Consider the following 15634-nt stretch of genomic DNA (forward strand, 5'->3'; position numbering starts at 1 on the left):
AGAACATCTTCCACCACCACCACCGTCCGCCACCATCACTGTCTGCCACCTCCATCTCCACCTAAACTTTTTCTACCACTTCATCTTCGCCAAATAATCATCCCAGAAATAAAAACCATACATAAAATTAGATGTATACACACGTACACACACGAAATTAGTTGAACACACGCACACACAAACACATGAAATCAGATGAACACACACACACACATACGAAATCTGATGAACACACACCCTAACCAACCGAAACCTCTTGATGATCATATTTTAAGTAGAAAACCCTAACCAAAGAACGAATATGAAAACCCTAGCTAAAGAAGGAATCCGTCGTCAAAATCTAAACATCTGCTTACGACGGCAACAAGAGTTAGGGTTTCTTGGCAGCTAGGGTTTTCAATTCCGAGGGTTAGGATGTGGGGTGTTTTGCGGCTAGAAATCGAGGATACACATGAGGTTGATTTGTCGGAGCTGGGAGGGTCAAACAATGGTTGAGGGAGCTGAGAACGACGGTGGAACGAGACGACAACTGGTTCTTCCAGTTGTCTTCTTCTCGGCTGTTGTCATCGATCAAAGGGGTCAGCGGAGCATGGGGGTGAAGGAATGTCAGATCTTGATGACGACTGACCCCTAACAACTAGAAGAGTGGCAACTGAAACCCAAATCGGAGGCGAGAGAGCATGCCAGATTGGAGGCGAGAAAGAAGGTTTTTCTTCACAGATCCGACATTTCATTTGTGAAAGGGTTTCTTCACAGATCCGATCATCATCATCAATTTGGGCTCAACAGGTGGCGACATAGGTGATATTAACAACCATAGTCTAAGCTTGTTGGAACAAGTTTGGAGGTCAATGGGGGGCTGCTAGGGTTTAATATTCGTGGAGAGAGAGAGAGAGAGAGACAGAGAGAGAGAGATGTATTTTTTTTTTTTTGTAAAGAAAATTAAAAGGGCAAATTCATCATTTTATATATTTGCAAATAACTTTGGACCAAATTCACAACAAATGAAATATTTTGGACCACAGATGTAACTCCAAAACTTTTTGGACCAAACATCCAAGTTTTAATATACCACAAGGTCCAAACTTATAATTTTGTATATGATTTAAATTGTAAGAAAAAAATATTTTGTAAAAAAAAAAAAAAAAAAAAAATTCAAAAGTTAGAAAGGCTTTTTTAAAAATGGAATAAATCCAAAACTGTAGGAAAAATGATTTTGCAGCCCTAATGAAGGATTTTGGGCCCAACCGTCGGCCCAATATGCCGGTTACTTTTAGGGGTGTTCGTTTGGATGGATCGGTTTGATCCGATCCAATCAAGTAAATCCAAATTGATTTCGGTTTTCAAAACATGGATCCAAATTGTCCAAACTAAATTCAAATCCGATCCGATCCAATTACAATTCGGTTGGATCGGTTTTTATAATTCGGTTTTCAAAACCGAAACACTTTAAAATGACATATAATTATAATATTACCAAACTTTACACAAGAAGCAAAAACAAATAATTTTGTTGTGATTTGAAATTTATAAACAACTAATAAAAAGATATAATCTAGTTAAATATTTTATAGATACAAAACTTTTGAGAGAAAATGCATATTAATGTTTTTTTTACCGGTTAAACCTTTTGAACCTATTTGAAAAAATAAATTACAAAATTAATAAATAACTATAGATATATATTATAAATAGATAAATATAAATGTTTATTCGGTTTTTTTGGACTATTCGGTTCTTATTTTATAAACCAAAACCAATTCGAAATCCAAAATAATAATTCGGTTCCGTTGAAAACCAATCCAAAAATCCGAATATCTAAACCAAATAGTCCAATCCAAATTGTCCAATTGGATAATTCAGTTTTATCCGAATAGTGAACAACCCTAGTCACTTTGCAATAGAAAACCCAACCCGAAACTAACTTGAACCTAACCTAGAATTAACAGATTTGGTTGAGATCTTTAACTCGTTTAAGTTAAATGATTCAATTCGTCTAATCCATTAATTCAATAGCTTGGCTTGGGTTGGATTGAATAAAAATTACTAATTTGTTTTCAATTTTTCAATCTGCCAAATCATTTAACTTTAATATATATTTAATACTTTAAACATTTTATACTCTAAGGGAATTTGTGAGATTCGGTATCCAACTATTGCTCGGATGGCTTAGGAGTTAGGACATCTTACTTATACCAATCTCAACACGTGCATCTGAATATGCTTTCACTACAGGTGGTAGTGTCTTTGATGTTTTTAGAAGTTCACTAAAGCCTTTTACATCCTTTTACAGGCGAGACTATTATTTATTTACGTTTTAAAACTAATTTAAATGTAATTTTTAGTTAATGTATTTACAATTTGTATTTTAAATGGGTTAATTCATGTCAATCCATTAGGTGCAAGTCAACCTCAGTGCAATTTATATGACAGGTTGGGTTGAGATTTTCAATCCAATTAATAATAGACTGAATCCGACCCCAACATAGGTCCACTCATTGTTAGCTCGAAGAAATCTGGATTATACTCTCCAAAAAAAAAATGTATTAACAGCTTAAAATATATAGCATCAATATTTTAGAGTTTGCTTGTATTTCTAGGTATTTGCAAGTATTGAAAATCTAATAAGTTGTTATTTACTCAACAAAAAACGAAACATGATGAAACTCAAGAAGCACAGAAACTGAATCAAGGAAAATTTTAAATGTAATTAAATAAAAAGAAAATCCAAAGCGTGCACTTGAGTTTAAACAATTTCTCACCTAACTTACAACAAGCCCCTTTCATTCGCTCAATCTTGAAATTCATTCCTGTAAACAGAAACCGACATCATTCAAAGTAATAATAGTAACATTTTTAGACTAAATTATATATTTGGTCCCTGAATATAGCTTGTTTATGCAATTTTGGTCCCAAAAAGTTTTCTCTTACAATTTTTTGATCAAAAACGTTTTTGATCTATGTTTCAAGTAAAATAACTATATTTGGTCCCTAAATGTATAGCTGGTTTTGCAATTTTGAAACCAAATTTTTTTCTTTTGCAAGTTCGGTCCTCATTTGAGTTTCTTGAAACGTTTTTGGTCCTTGTTCCAAATAAATAACTATTTTTGGTCCCTGAGTATAGTTGATTTGTGAAATTTGGGTCCCAAAAGTATAGTTGTTTTATTTGGAACATTACAAAAACCTCAAACAAAATTGCAAGACAAACTTTCTGGATGACCAAATTTGAAAAAATCATCTATATTTTTGCAATTTTAATCCAAAAAATAGTCATTTTACTTGGAACATGGACCAAAAACCTCATAGAAGGGACCAAAATTGCAAAAGAACTTTTTGAAACCAAATTTGAAAAAATCAACTTTTTTCTTTAGTGGAGGTTTTTGAAAGTTTTTGGAATGACTATTTTTGGTCCTTAGGTATAAATAACTATGAAATTTTAGTCCCAAAAACATTTCTTTTGCAAATTTTGTCCTTATTTGAGGTTTTTGAAAACGTTTGTGTCCCCTATTCCAAGTAAAATGACTATTTTTAGTCCTAGATTTAAATATTTTTTCAATTTTGGTCCCAAAAGCAAAGTCATTTACTTGGAACATGAACAAAAAAAAAACATTACAAGAACCTCAAATAAAGACCAAAATTGCAAGGGAAAACTTTTTGGGACCAAAATTTTAAAAACAAATCAACTGAAGGACCAAAAGAGTAAAATAGAAAAAGTGAAGATGATTACAGTTATCCATCAGCATGTTGACTAGACTGTCCAGTTTCAATCAAAGTGAGCTCCATATCATGATTAGCAGTCCAACCAGGTTCATACGTTTCAAGAAATCCAATCTTTGCCTTATTTGGAAGATCATGTGGATGAACAAATGGCACACCCGGGGGCCACCCAATCTCCAATCGGATGTTGCCACATGGACTATCAAGCGTGTGTATATGACTCTCACACTCCTTTAAACTACAGAATCTCAGCTTGATGCCTTTTTTATCAGCTATGTCTTGAACCCTTTCTTTTAGAACCCTTTGAGCTTCAAGGCGTAGCCTTTTAGAAGGGGGTAAAGGCTTACACCTAGTGCTGTTCTTCTTTCTCTTCATTAAAGGTTTTATAGATCCTGTATTAGTATTATTATAGCATCGGCTAAGGACCTGTTGTTAAAAAACTTCTTACTAAGAGCTACTACTACATAAACTAAAATAAAATCTATGGTTCTATACTATAAACATAGTGAATATATATATGTGTTATAAAGGAACTTACTAACCTTCTTGAGCTGTAGGAAAACTGAAACTTGGGAAACTGTTTCTGTTAAAAAGTTGATCCAAAGAATGTGATCTCTGCATAAAGTCATCAACCGATACTGGAATCTGAAACTGAGCTTCAACACCATGTCCAGCTGCTCTCATCTCAGAACAATTCAAACTAGTCATAGATTTAGGCATGAGTTTATAAGAAACAGAACATCTTCCATACATGCCACCATGTAAACTGTTGATATCAGTTCTATGAAGAGCTGGACTAACATAGCCAGCAGTAGCATGATATAAAGCAAGTCCAGGGTACATAATTGCTTCTTGAGGACCAAGATCACCATCCACAAGCACCCATCGACCATTAAAATCTCTTATATGAAGTCCTGCTTTATCTGACTTTATGATAGATACAAGACTTTTATCAACTTGATGTTCATGATCTGTAAACATAACTAATTGTCCATCTTCTTGAGTTGTTAAGTTATGGTGTTGAGCTCCTTGAAAAGATGGTCTTGCATGACAACCAACTGACAACACAGAAGATGATATTTCTCTGTTTCTTAATGGAACGTTATCCAGTATTTCAGTAAACGCACAGCTTCTGAGATTCAAGTAAAAGCTGATTGCATCGAGTATGTCACGAGCTGCTTTTCCTAATAGCATAAAGATATCAGTCAATCCAGAAGGTGGAAGTTCAATGTCGTTGTTGGGTTCTGTTGAAGTTAACCCTGGTCTGTAATCATAACTTTCTTGCCATAGTTGAGGATCTGCAGTGTAACCTGAGGTTTTGCACCATTCACGAGAGTCATCAATGTGAATCATGTCTGAAGATGGATATGGAGGTTTTTGATTGAAATAAGGTCGAGCAGATTCCAAGCAACACCGTAAGAGAGCACCATCAGTTGGTGGTAACTGGATGATGGCAGCAGAATATTGAGCGAGTGATTGTGAGAGAGTTGAGACTGAGAGTTTGTATGTGTCTGAAGGAATGCCTTCGGATGCTATTAGGTCTGTGAGCTTCACTCGACCTAAACTTGGTAGGCCATTTCCAGCCATGAATAGATGAAGAATCAATTTGCTTTTTGTAAAGGAAAGCGACGGATATGATCTGAGATCACTGTTATATCGAACAATAAATTCAAGTGGATCAATTTTTACCCAATAATCTGGTTGTTGAAGTTAAATGAGCTCCAGAAATGAGTTTAACACTCTGAATACATGTTTAATCAACAGTTCAGGTTACCAACATAGAAGAAAAAACTCACCGGAAAGTTGAAACCGCGTCGGGAGGTGTTACAAGTTCTCAAAAACAACGACAAACCTGAAAATGAATTGCACAGGAAAGTACAGAACTTAGGTAATATATTTCACAAATCAATTGATAAACTGCATCGCTGTACGCACCTTGCTCTTCGATGCAAGCATTTACTCAGGCAGCCATTGCAATTTTAGAACTCTAATCAAACTTGACCGCTTCCCTAATCCCTAAGAATCCAACCATGTATACTGAATTGCAGCAGTTACAGAAAAATATTACGATCCTTTTCTTCTCATCAATATCCTCGAAGAAAACCCTAATTAATCAGCGTCGATATACGATTCCGGCGCAGCTGTTGTCCCTCCGAAGTCCGAACCATCGAACAGGAGCTTCTTTTCTCATGCGTAATGAGTTTTGGGTCTTTGTTTTTCAGGGTTAATTGCAAAAACAGACATAAAGTTTTAGGTTTTCAAAACATCAGCCATCATTTTTTAATTTTTAAGCATTTCAATACGACCTATTCTTTTCCTTGTATTTGATGGGTGAAAATCTACAAAAATAAATAAATAAATAAATAAAATAAACAAAATAAAATAAACTTATTAAGATAATTGGTTTTTCGGTTTCATCATATATGGGTAACAATTCTTTTTTAATATACATCTAGATAACCAATTTTTTACAAGTGTTCATATATGACCATTATGACCGGCTGTAGCAGGTTACATCCGGTCATAATGGTTATATATGAACACTTTCAAAAAATTCGTTACCTAGATGTATACAAAAAATTAGTTACACAAATGTGAATATACTGAAAAGAAAAGTTAAGAGTAAATTACAGGTCATGTGGTTTGGGTAAGGGTAAATTACATCATTCGTCCCTCCTCGTGTATATGCCAGAAAACATGTTTAGTCCCTATTTTCAAAAATTAACTCGGACCGTCTCTGCTTGCATGGTTAGTCCTTACTAACATAAATGACTATTTTACCCTTAATAGTTTCTTTTTTATTTTTCTATTACTTATTTATTAGTGTTTAGATTAAAAAAAGAAAAAAGAAAAAAAGTTAATATCCCATCCCCCCCTTCCCCTATCTCTGGTTTCCTTCTCCCTCTCTCTCATTTACACTCACAACCGACAACCACGCAACTCCGGCGCTCCTTCTCCTTTCTCCGACGAGACCAACCTTTTTCTTTCTCTATTTTTTGATCGCCACCCACTACAAGTGCTGGCAGCTACGAATGGTGGTTCTCTGTCGCATTCTTATAAAGTCCAATCTTCCTCCCACAATTATAACTAAGAACTGCAATTTGATCAACGAAATCCACCAAATCCATTCCCAAATAATCACCAGATGACTTCTTTCTCTCCATCCTTTATCCGCCTCTTACCTACACGTCACCATCCTCCTTACCTTCAACTTCTTCATCTCTGCCCTTCCACATCCACTGCATCATCATCATCATCCCATTTCAATAAACTAACCTATTTCTACATTCAACCTTATCAGTATTTAGAGAGTCAAAAGAAGGAGGACAGACATAGAGGGTATTTGTGGTCCGTCCAATTCCACAATCGAGCTCCACAGTAGCAACACACAGATGAGGAGGCGATGGTGGCTTGGAGGATATGTCGACGTTACTTGTAGGGATGAAATCGGTGGTGTGCAGGGGACGACATCGGTGGTTTGAAGGAGACAATGAGTACCTCCGACGACTGGATTTTGAATTCCTCGGGTGGCTAGATTTTGACTTCACATGAAGGGGAGGTTTTCAGATGAAGACAGAGAAATGAGAAAAAGGATTTAGGGCATCCGACTAAATGAGGATGGGGGTCGGTAAGTGTGAGGCCCACTTCATTTTCTATATATTATAATTAATAAAAAAATAAAGAATCAAAAAGAAAATAAACAAGGGCAATATAGTCTTTTTAAGTCTCGCAAAGGATCAAACATGCAAATTTAAATTAATAAGAGATGAACCGTGCAACTTTTAAACAAACAAGGGACAGTCTGAGTTAATTTTTTTTGTCAAACATTTTTTTTACTTATTGAATTTTCAAAAAGTCATTAAGTCAATAAGTTGTTTTGAGATAAAATCACAAACACCCTCAAAATTATATATAATAACTATAATCATAAAGATATCATTTGTATCCTATATAACTTAAGAGGATTTTGTTGATTTGTTGTATGGGTCGCGTTTCTAGTCTATATGTTAGCTTTATTGTTGATCTTGGGTGTAAAAGAGTGATTTGGGTGCAAATAATGGCAATGGAGGGAGTTTCTATTTTTTTAGAAACAACTAAATTAAATTTAAGTTGTTATACGACAGTTATAAAAACGTATTTTAAGTATAATTAATAGAACTTTTGTTGATTTGTCGTAACGAGCGCGTTTCTAGGCCACATAATGTGTAATATGGAGCTCTACTTGAGAATAACGTCATTCGGTAAGCCTTCATTTTCTGAGATGTCGTATTGTCGTTTGATTGTGAGAGACTATTCGGTAGCTGTAGTTTTATGGTAAAAGTTTTGTATCTCAGACCTAAAAATTCAAGAATGAAGTAACATGTTGCCTAGAAATGTGTTTCTTGAGACAAACGTACAAAGTCCTCTTAAATTTTATGGGATATAGATAAGATCTTTATTATTTTAGTTATGATATTTATTGAAGATAATCATAAAAAACAAAAAAAAAGTGATATATATATATATATATATATATATCACTTTTTTTTTTGTTTTTTATGATTATCTTCAATAAATATCATAACTAAAATAATAAAGATCTTATATATATATATATATATATATATATATATATATATATATATATATATATAGGGCTAGGTTATAATGTGGATGAAAAACTATTGTGTGGACGTGTGGATAATGCTATTTTATGAAAATTACTAAGAGAATATATTGTTTAGTAATGTGAATACGTTAAATCTCACAAAACTATTGTTACTTTAATGGATTCTCACCAATTCTAATTCATTTTTGTTCTCATTCATCGTTTTTTATTTATTTTAATTCTTACAGAATACGACTCAATAAACATCCTGATAACGACAGAATGAGAATAATTAAAAAAAGTGTATAATAACATTATAGACGATTTAATTAGTGAAAATGTTTAATAATTAAAATAATTATATAAGATTGAACGTATTCATATTATCAAACAACATATTTTCTTTGTAATTCTCACAGAATAGCATTATCCACACGTCCACACAATAGATGTCAATCCATATATATTTGAACATAGCTATCTCTCTCTCTCTCTCTCTCTCTATATATATATATATATATATATAATTTGAAGAAAACTCATATTTATTTATTAAAAAACACAATAATGATTATATTATATATAGAGAGAGAGAGGTAGGTTCAAATATGGATTGACATCTATTGTGTGGACGTGTGTATAGTATTATTCTGTGAGAATGACAAAGAAAGTATGTTGTTTGATAATATGAATACATTCAATATTACATAACTATTGTTATTATCACACATTCTCGCTAATTAAATCGTCTATAAGGTTATTATAGACTTTTTATTATTATTCTTATTCTGTCAGAATGTTTATTGAGTTGTATTCTGTATGAATGTAATTGAGTGAAAAACGTTGTGTGAGAACAAAAATGAATGAAAATGACGATACATATGTGAGGTTAAACATATTCGCATTATTAAAAAATTTATTCTCTTAGTAATTCTCATAGAATAGCACTGTCCACACGTCCGCATAATAGTTGTTCATCCACATTATAACATAACCCTATATATATAGAGTTAGATTCAAATATGGATTGACATCTATTGTGTGGACGTGTGGGTAATGTTATTCTGTTAAAATTACAAAGAAAATATGATGTTTGATAATATGAATACGTTCAATCTTATATAATTATTTTAATTATTAAACATTTTCACTAATTAAATCCTCTATAAGGTTATTAAACACTTTTTGTAATTATTCTCATTCTGTCAGAATGTTATCAGGATGTTTATTGAGCCGTATTCTGTAATAATTAAAATAAATAAAAAACGATGAATGAGAACAAAAATAAATTAGAATTGGTGAGAATCCATTAAAATAACAATAGTTCTGTGAGATTGAACGTATTCACATTACTAAACAACATATTCTCTTAGTAATTTTCATAAAATAGCATTATCCACACGTCCACACAATAGTTGTCTATCCACATTATAACCTATATATATATATATATATATATATATATATATATATATATATATATATCATAAAAGTCCTTAAACTTTAATCTTATTAACAAAAAAGTCATTCCTGATTGTTTATTTAGAATTTTGCCCTAAAAACCAGCATTAATCGGGTATAAAGGTTGTTTTGCAAGTATTTATCGATTTTTGGATTTAATTGCAAAAAAAGACAAAAAAAAAAAAACAGAGATGACTTTTGCGTTAACAAAGCCAAACTTTATGGACTTTTTTTTTGGATATTTCCCTTTATTTGGTCTTGGTTCATTGGTTTATTATACCTTATTTTGATTTAAGTCATGTTTGGACTAGTTAGAAAGCAAGTTTTTAGCTAATATATTAGTTGGTAGTTGATAAGTTAGTTTATAAATTAATAATATTTGATAAAAAAAAAAGTTGTAATGCCCTAAATTTCAACCCAAAATTTGCAACTAAAACATTAAGTGTTTATTTAACTCACAACTACAAGATTTGAAAACATTTATCAAAGTGTAATTTAAAAGTTATCATGCACACAAGTCCCCCATTGATGCGATGCAATCTTGTCGTGCCCCTTCTTTAATATAGGAAAACCTGAAACATGTAAGCCACAAATCGTAAGCACAAAGTTTAGTGAGTTCCCTAAAATACCACATACAGCACAACATGATAAACAACTATGGGTTATCTGCAGGGATGAGCATATGGACCGGAGAACCGGACGGAACCGGTCCCGAAACCGAAACCCGATGGAACCGGTCGGGCCGGGACTGATACTATAATTTCGTCAATCGGGACCCGGTAAGAACCCGTCGTTGGAACCGGCCCAAAACCGGGAATCAGACCGGATAGTCTTTAAAAAAACCCATGCCTTTTTGTCGTTTGTACTTCTAATTTGGACGTAAAAAAAGTAATCGTAAAAAAACCCACAAAATCCAAGCACGACTCGGTGACTCCAAGTCAAGAACCCTACCATCGATCGACATCTCCAAGGAATCCAAGCATCGATCATCCCTTATACGATTCCAAGCATCTCCAAGGTTCCATCGATCTTCATCATCATTCACCAATTATCATCTTCTCAATTCTCAAGTTGACATCTTCATATTTTGCTTCAATGATTCGAACTATGGATGCTCATGAAGATCAAGTAAGATTATAGATTTGTATTTCATGTTTTAAGTTCCATTTAACAATGTACTTTTTACTTTGTAGACATACATGCGAGATTTTTGTTAGATCAGTTTATAGTATGAATGTAAGATTGTTAAAACTAAGAATTTATTTAGTTATATAATTAATGTGTTATATTGACAATGTAGGATTTGAATAGGTTACCAAATGTACCATCATCAAGATACCGAAACTCAGATGTTCATGATGCCAATAATGAAGATGGTAATCCGGCTAATTGGATTGGAAAAGATTTTGATGACCAAGTAAGATTAGCTCATTAGCAATATTTACTTCTTTAACATTCTGTCCAGCTCATTAGCAATATTTACTTCTTTAACATTCTGTCCAAATTTTAAAAGTTGCATAACTCACTCAATTTAACTTGTTTTGACCTGAATCTTTTACCTACATGTAGATAATGATTTGTAGTTAAGTATAGACTATAAAAATGCTTGATTTGGTTAAAATTGAATGAGTTACAAGCCCTGCAAGGAAGGGTGTCAAATCAGATTTTTTTTTATGTTTCAGGAATTAAACATAATCTGACTTTGTTGTTCAAATGTGCATAACCTACTCAATTTAACTTGTTTTGACGTGAATCTTTTTCCTACGTGTATATTAGGATTTATAGTTAAGTTTAGACTATAAAAACTCTTGATTTGGTTAAAAGTTGAATGAGTTACATGTCTTAGGATATACCATACCAAATCTGTTTATTGTTGCAGCAACATACATGAAACTTTGATTGTATTTTCTTTGTTCTTTTTTTATAGATCCAATGTTTCAGAAAACTGTGGGAAGGATACCATCGCATTCAGAATTTGAGATGATTAAAAAGATGATGGAGTTCCTTAAGAAGTTTAAGAAGAAAACTGAAAAAGTTTTGTGTTCAACAAAGCCTATCTTCCATACGTATACCCGGTAGATCCTAGACATAGAGCAACATCTTAGGAAACATGAAACCAACCCAGATTTTTTTTATGGTACCAGATATAAAAGAAAAATATGACTAATATTGGGGTGACTATGTGTAAAATCCTGTTTATTTATTAAATAAATAAATTAATTAATGAATGGCTAGTAGTCCTAAAAAAAATAATTATATATATATCAATGGATAGTCTCGAGGGGCTAATTGTCATAAATTTAGAAGTTGAGGACTGAAGGGTAAATTCTGGACCTTAATTGAAAAGAAATTGTCAAGCAAGGGGCGGTTTTGTAAATTCTGGATTAGTTTTGTAAAGATTTTAGAAGATAGGGGATGTTTAGTAAATATGGACTTAATTTGTAAAGGATTCATGGAATCGAGGTTAAAAAGGTAATTTTCACGGTCACGAGGTTATGCATCTTATAATTTCTTCATTGAACCTATTATCACATGTATAACTAATATGCATCAAATTTGATGCATAATTAGTCGAAAATGTTTGGACATCAGATCGGTTTGTCAATTATAAAATATAAAGGAACTATAGTTCCAATACTGAAACATCAATAATAATTTTAATATATATATATATATATATATATATATATATATATATATATATATATATATATATATATATATATATATATATATATATATATATATATATATATATATATGTTATTGTTCTTGAGTTTTCATATTTTTAAAAGCAAATTATAAAGCATCATGTGGTAATATTATCAACCACATTTTTGGATGTACGACACTAAACATTAATGCATAAATTGATTGCTCATCTTATAACGCAAATCGTTTAAATAAACTTTATTGTTGAAAATATACACTACATGGATGTTGTAATGGGAACTCGCTATGATAAGATTTAGTCATATTAAGTGTTTCCTCCGTTTTAAATACCCGGGCATAAGGAAACAAGTAATGTTTGTTTACTTCAATAAAGCGGTTGTTGAGATTTTGTATGCATATAATATGATCGAATACAATGCATCAATTTCGTAGTCGTGCAAGTTGTTAATCCGTGAGTTAAATATAATATTAGTTAACCTAGCTATCATTTTAAGTTTTAGATTTTCCCAGTAAATATAGTTTATTTGTTTAATCCCAAACAAAATGTGAGAATAGAGCATATTAACTCGAGCTAAATCTTGACTTGTTATAAGTTTTATGTGTAAAACTCGAGCTTGACTTATGACTGGTTTGTATATAATTCAACTTAGCTCATTTTGTTTTCATTCAAGTGTGATCTAGAATAAGATAAATAGAATATGATCATTCCGAAGAATATTTCTTGGAAGAATATTTGATGCTTTTGTCTTGAAATTAATTATGATGAAACTGAATAATTAAAAAATCAGACAATCAGAATGAAATATGTCACACTCGATCGTATTTGGATGTAGTTTTAAACATTGAAATTGAAATAATTAGATAATAGTTCGTTTAAATATCGACATTATTTTATTATTTAATGCAGTGACAGTATAAATAAAAAATGCTCAAAAAAAATTCCTATATATTTCAAATTAGTTAAAAAAAAACAGGTAAATGAATAATTTTGGGAGTTAAATACGAATAAAAACTCATAAAAATTATTTAATAAAGTCGTTAATGATATTTTTGAACAAATAATGCTAATCTACATAGTAGTACATATACATATAACGAGAATTTATAATAATCTCAAAAACCGATGAATCAAAGTATCAAACTAATGCATGAAATCATCCCGATTTTTGAGATTGATGCACTAATTCATCCGATTTCGGTAAACTAAATTTATAGATCTCGTTGCAAAAGTTCTTCAAGACGAGTATAGATCAGCTAACTCATCCAAACATTCCGATGTGACATTAAAATCAGCGTTCTCAAGCATCCATAACAGATGATCAAAAAGTACAACTTCACAATTGATCACCGATACATCATCATCGTCGTCACTAACTGGCTTCGATTTCTCGATGAGAGCATTAACGAGTGGATGACTCAAATACTTAGAACTAATAACGTACCGTTTCCTCGAGCTTCCGACGAATACTATTTCATTAGGCTCTTCTTCGCCACCGCTGACATTGCTGTCGCCGTCGCCGCCGTAGCCGTAGACGGAGATAGCATTCGTATTCCAGACTATTCCATCTCCGGCGGCTCTGTCGTGATGATGTCTAGCACTAGCAGACTTAGAGTTAGATCCCAAACTGCTGAACGACGAACTTCTCCCTATTTGTTTCGATAACGTCTTGCACTTCCTTAGAATCACATTGATCTTCTTCATGGCTGATTTGTTAATAGTTTGCAGGAGGATTCGGAATCAATGGGGAGATATATATATATATATATATATATATATATATATATATATATATATATATATATATATATATATATATATATATATATATATATATACTGTAACTGAAAAAGGAGAGGGTGCAATTTGTAAATACGAAAACGATGGTGGGCGTGAGGTGGATGTTTAGAGTTCTTGAGGGTCCCACTTATAACTGATATATTAATTGGGAATTAATTGTTACGTATAACATTTCATCTCCTTTTCTTTAATATCGGTGGATGTTTATATTTTATAATAATAAATTTATTAAATATATATATATATGTATTACTATCGGTTTATTGATCGATTTTAAAACGTATTGTTTGATTTGATATAGATATTTAATGAATAAGATTTCTTTTAAGTCTTTCTTTTTGTTGGATTTGAAAATTTGGTTAATGTTTAGTTTGAAAGATATGGTTTGCCTCGTGGTTGACAAGTGAATGGTTAAATCAAGCAGGACGAAGAAAGGGACCCATTGTTTTATAAAATCCTTGTCCTTGTAGAAAATGCATACAAAAACAATAATAATGATAATATTTTTGGAAGATATTATGTTTGTGAAACGTCGGCCATATAATGAAGAAAAGACAATGGTATGTAACTAAAAAAACAGATATAAGTAATAAAGATAGAAGTAAATACGAGCAAAGAAAAGCCCATGAACATTTTACGAATACGAAGTTAATTATACACAACAGTTTTACAAATATAGAAATGGTAAAAATGTGTACTCAAGATAAAACATGAATCATATAATAGCAATAGAAGATAATGTAAAAAAAGAAAAAAAAAAAAGAAAAAAAAACAGAGAGTAAAAGATGATTGGCAAATATATAGGGTGAAAGTAAGTTAATATCTAGACTACTTTCAGAATATTTCCCTCTTCTTATTGAAGGTCATATTATTCGTAACAATTACTTGACATGTATGAATCATTGCAATCAACATAACCTTAATCTATCAATGGCCAATGCCACTCCCATTGAGTTTGTGATCTTCATGTTTCGGTATCATGTCCAATACTATTCTATCCCATGACAAATAAAACATTCTCGTGTTGAATCTTGTATGTAGGAAACAATAATTTGTTGGAAAACTAATTATGTATGAAACTATGTTGTCACACATGAAGACAAATTAAAGACATGAAATAAATCATACATTTATATATGATGAATTTATTATTTACCGATCATAATAAATAAATAAATAAGTAATAAATAAAAAATCTATTTGTTAATTATTTAAAAAAATTAAATAATAGTTGACTTGTTAATTAATATAATTAATTTGGATTTGAGATTGTCTGATTAAATTGTTAAAAGATAATTAAAATGTCATCATATTTGGAATAATATTTATAACATATACTCCAAGATTTTTAGTCGACTGGTATGAGATATTGTTTTTACTCTTTGAAATTGGGGGTT

At 31.7% G+C, this 15634-nt stretch overlaps 2 protein-coding genes across 2 annotated transcripts; both read right to left on the reverse strand.

The window, feature by feature from the left end:
- Positions 1 to 2684: 2684 nt before the first annotated feature.
- LOC145062703 (2-oxoglutarate (2OG) and Fe(II)-dependent oxygenase superfamily protein) lies at positions 2685 to 5946 on the reverse strand. The gene is made up of 5 exons (XM_079010292.1): positions 5653 to 5946; positions 5514 to 5569; positions 4260 to 5365; positions 3728 to 4109; positions 2685 to 2810 (listed from the first exon to the last, which is right to left on the reverse strand). The coding sequence occupies exons 3-4, from the start codon at positions 5302 to 5304 to the stop codon at positions 3730 to 3732; spliced, it is 1425 nt and encodes a 474-aa protein (XP_078866418.1). The 5' UTR covers positions 5305 to 5365; positions 5514 to 5569; positions 5653 to 5946; the 3' UTR covers positions 2685 to 2810; positions 3728 to 3729.
- A 7488-nt stretch (positions 5947 to 13434) lies between these two features.
- LOC145062251 (SAUR-like auxin-responsive protein family) lies at positions 13435 to 14184 on the reverse strand. Its single transcript, XM_079009880.1, has one exon. The coding sequence runs from the start codon at positions 14139 to 14141 to the stop codon at positions 13674 to 13676; it is 468 nt and encodes a 155-aa protein (XP_078866006.1). The 5' UTR covers positions 14142 to 14184; the 3' UTR covers positions 13435 to 13673.
- Between the last annotated feature and the right edge of the window lie 1450 nt (positions 14185 to 15634).

Source organism: Lactuca serriola, chromosome 7 (assembly GCF_051521515.1).
Source record: "Lactuca serriola cultivar US96UC23 chromosome 7, Lser_US96UC23_V15, whole genome shotgun sequence".
Taxonomy (NCBI): Eukaryota; Viridiplantae; Streptophyta; class Magnoliopsida; order Asterales; family Asteraceae; genus Lactuca; species Lactuca serriola.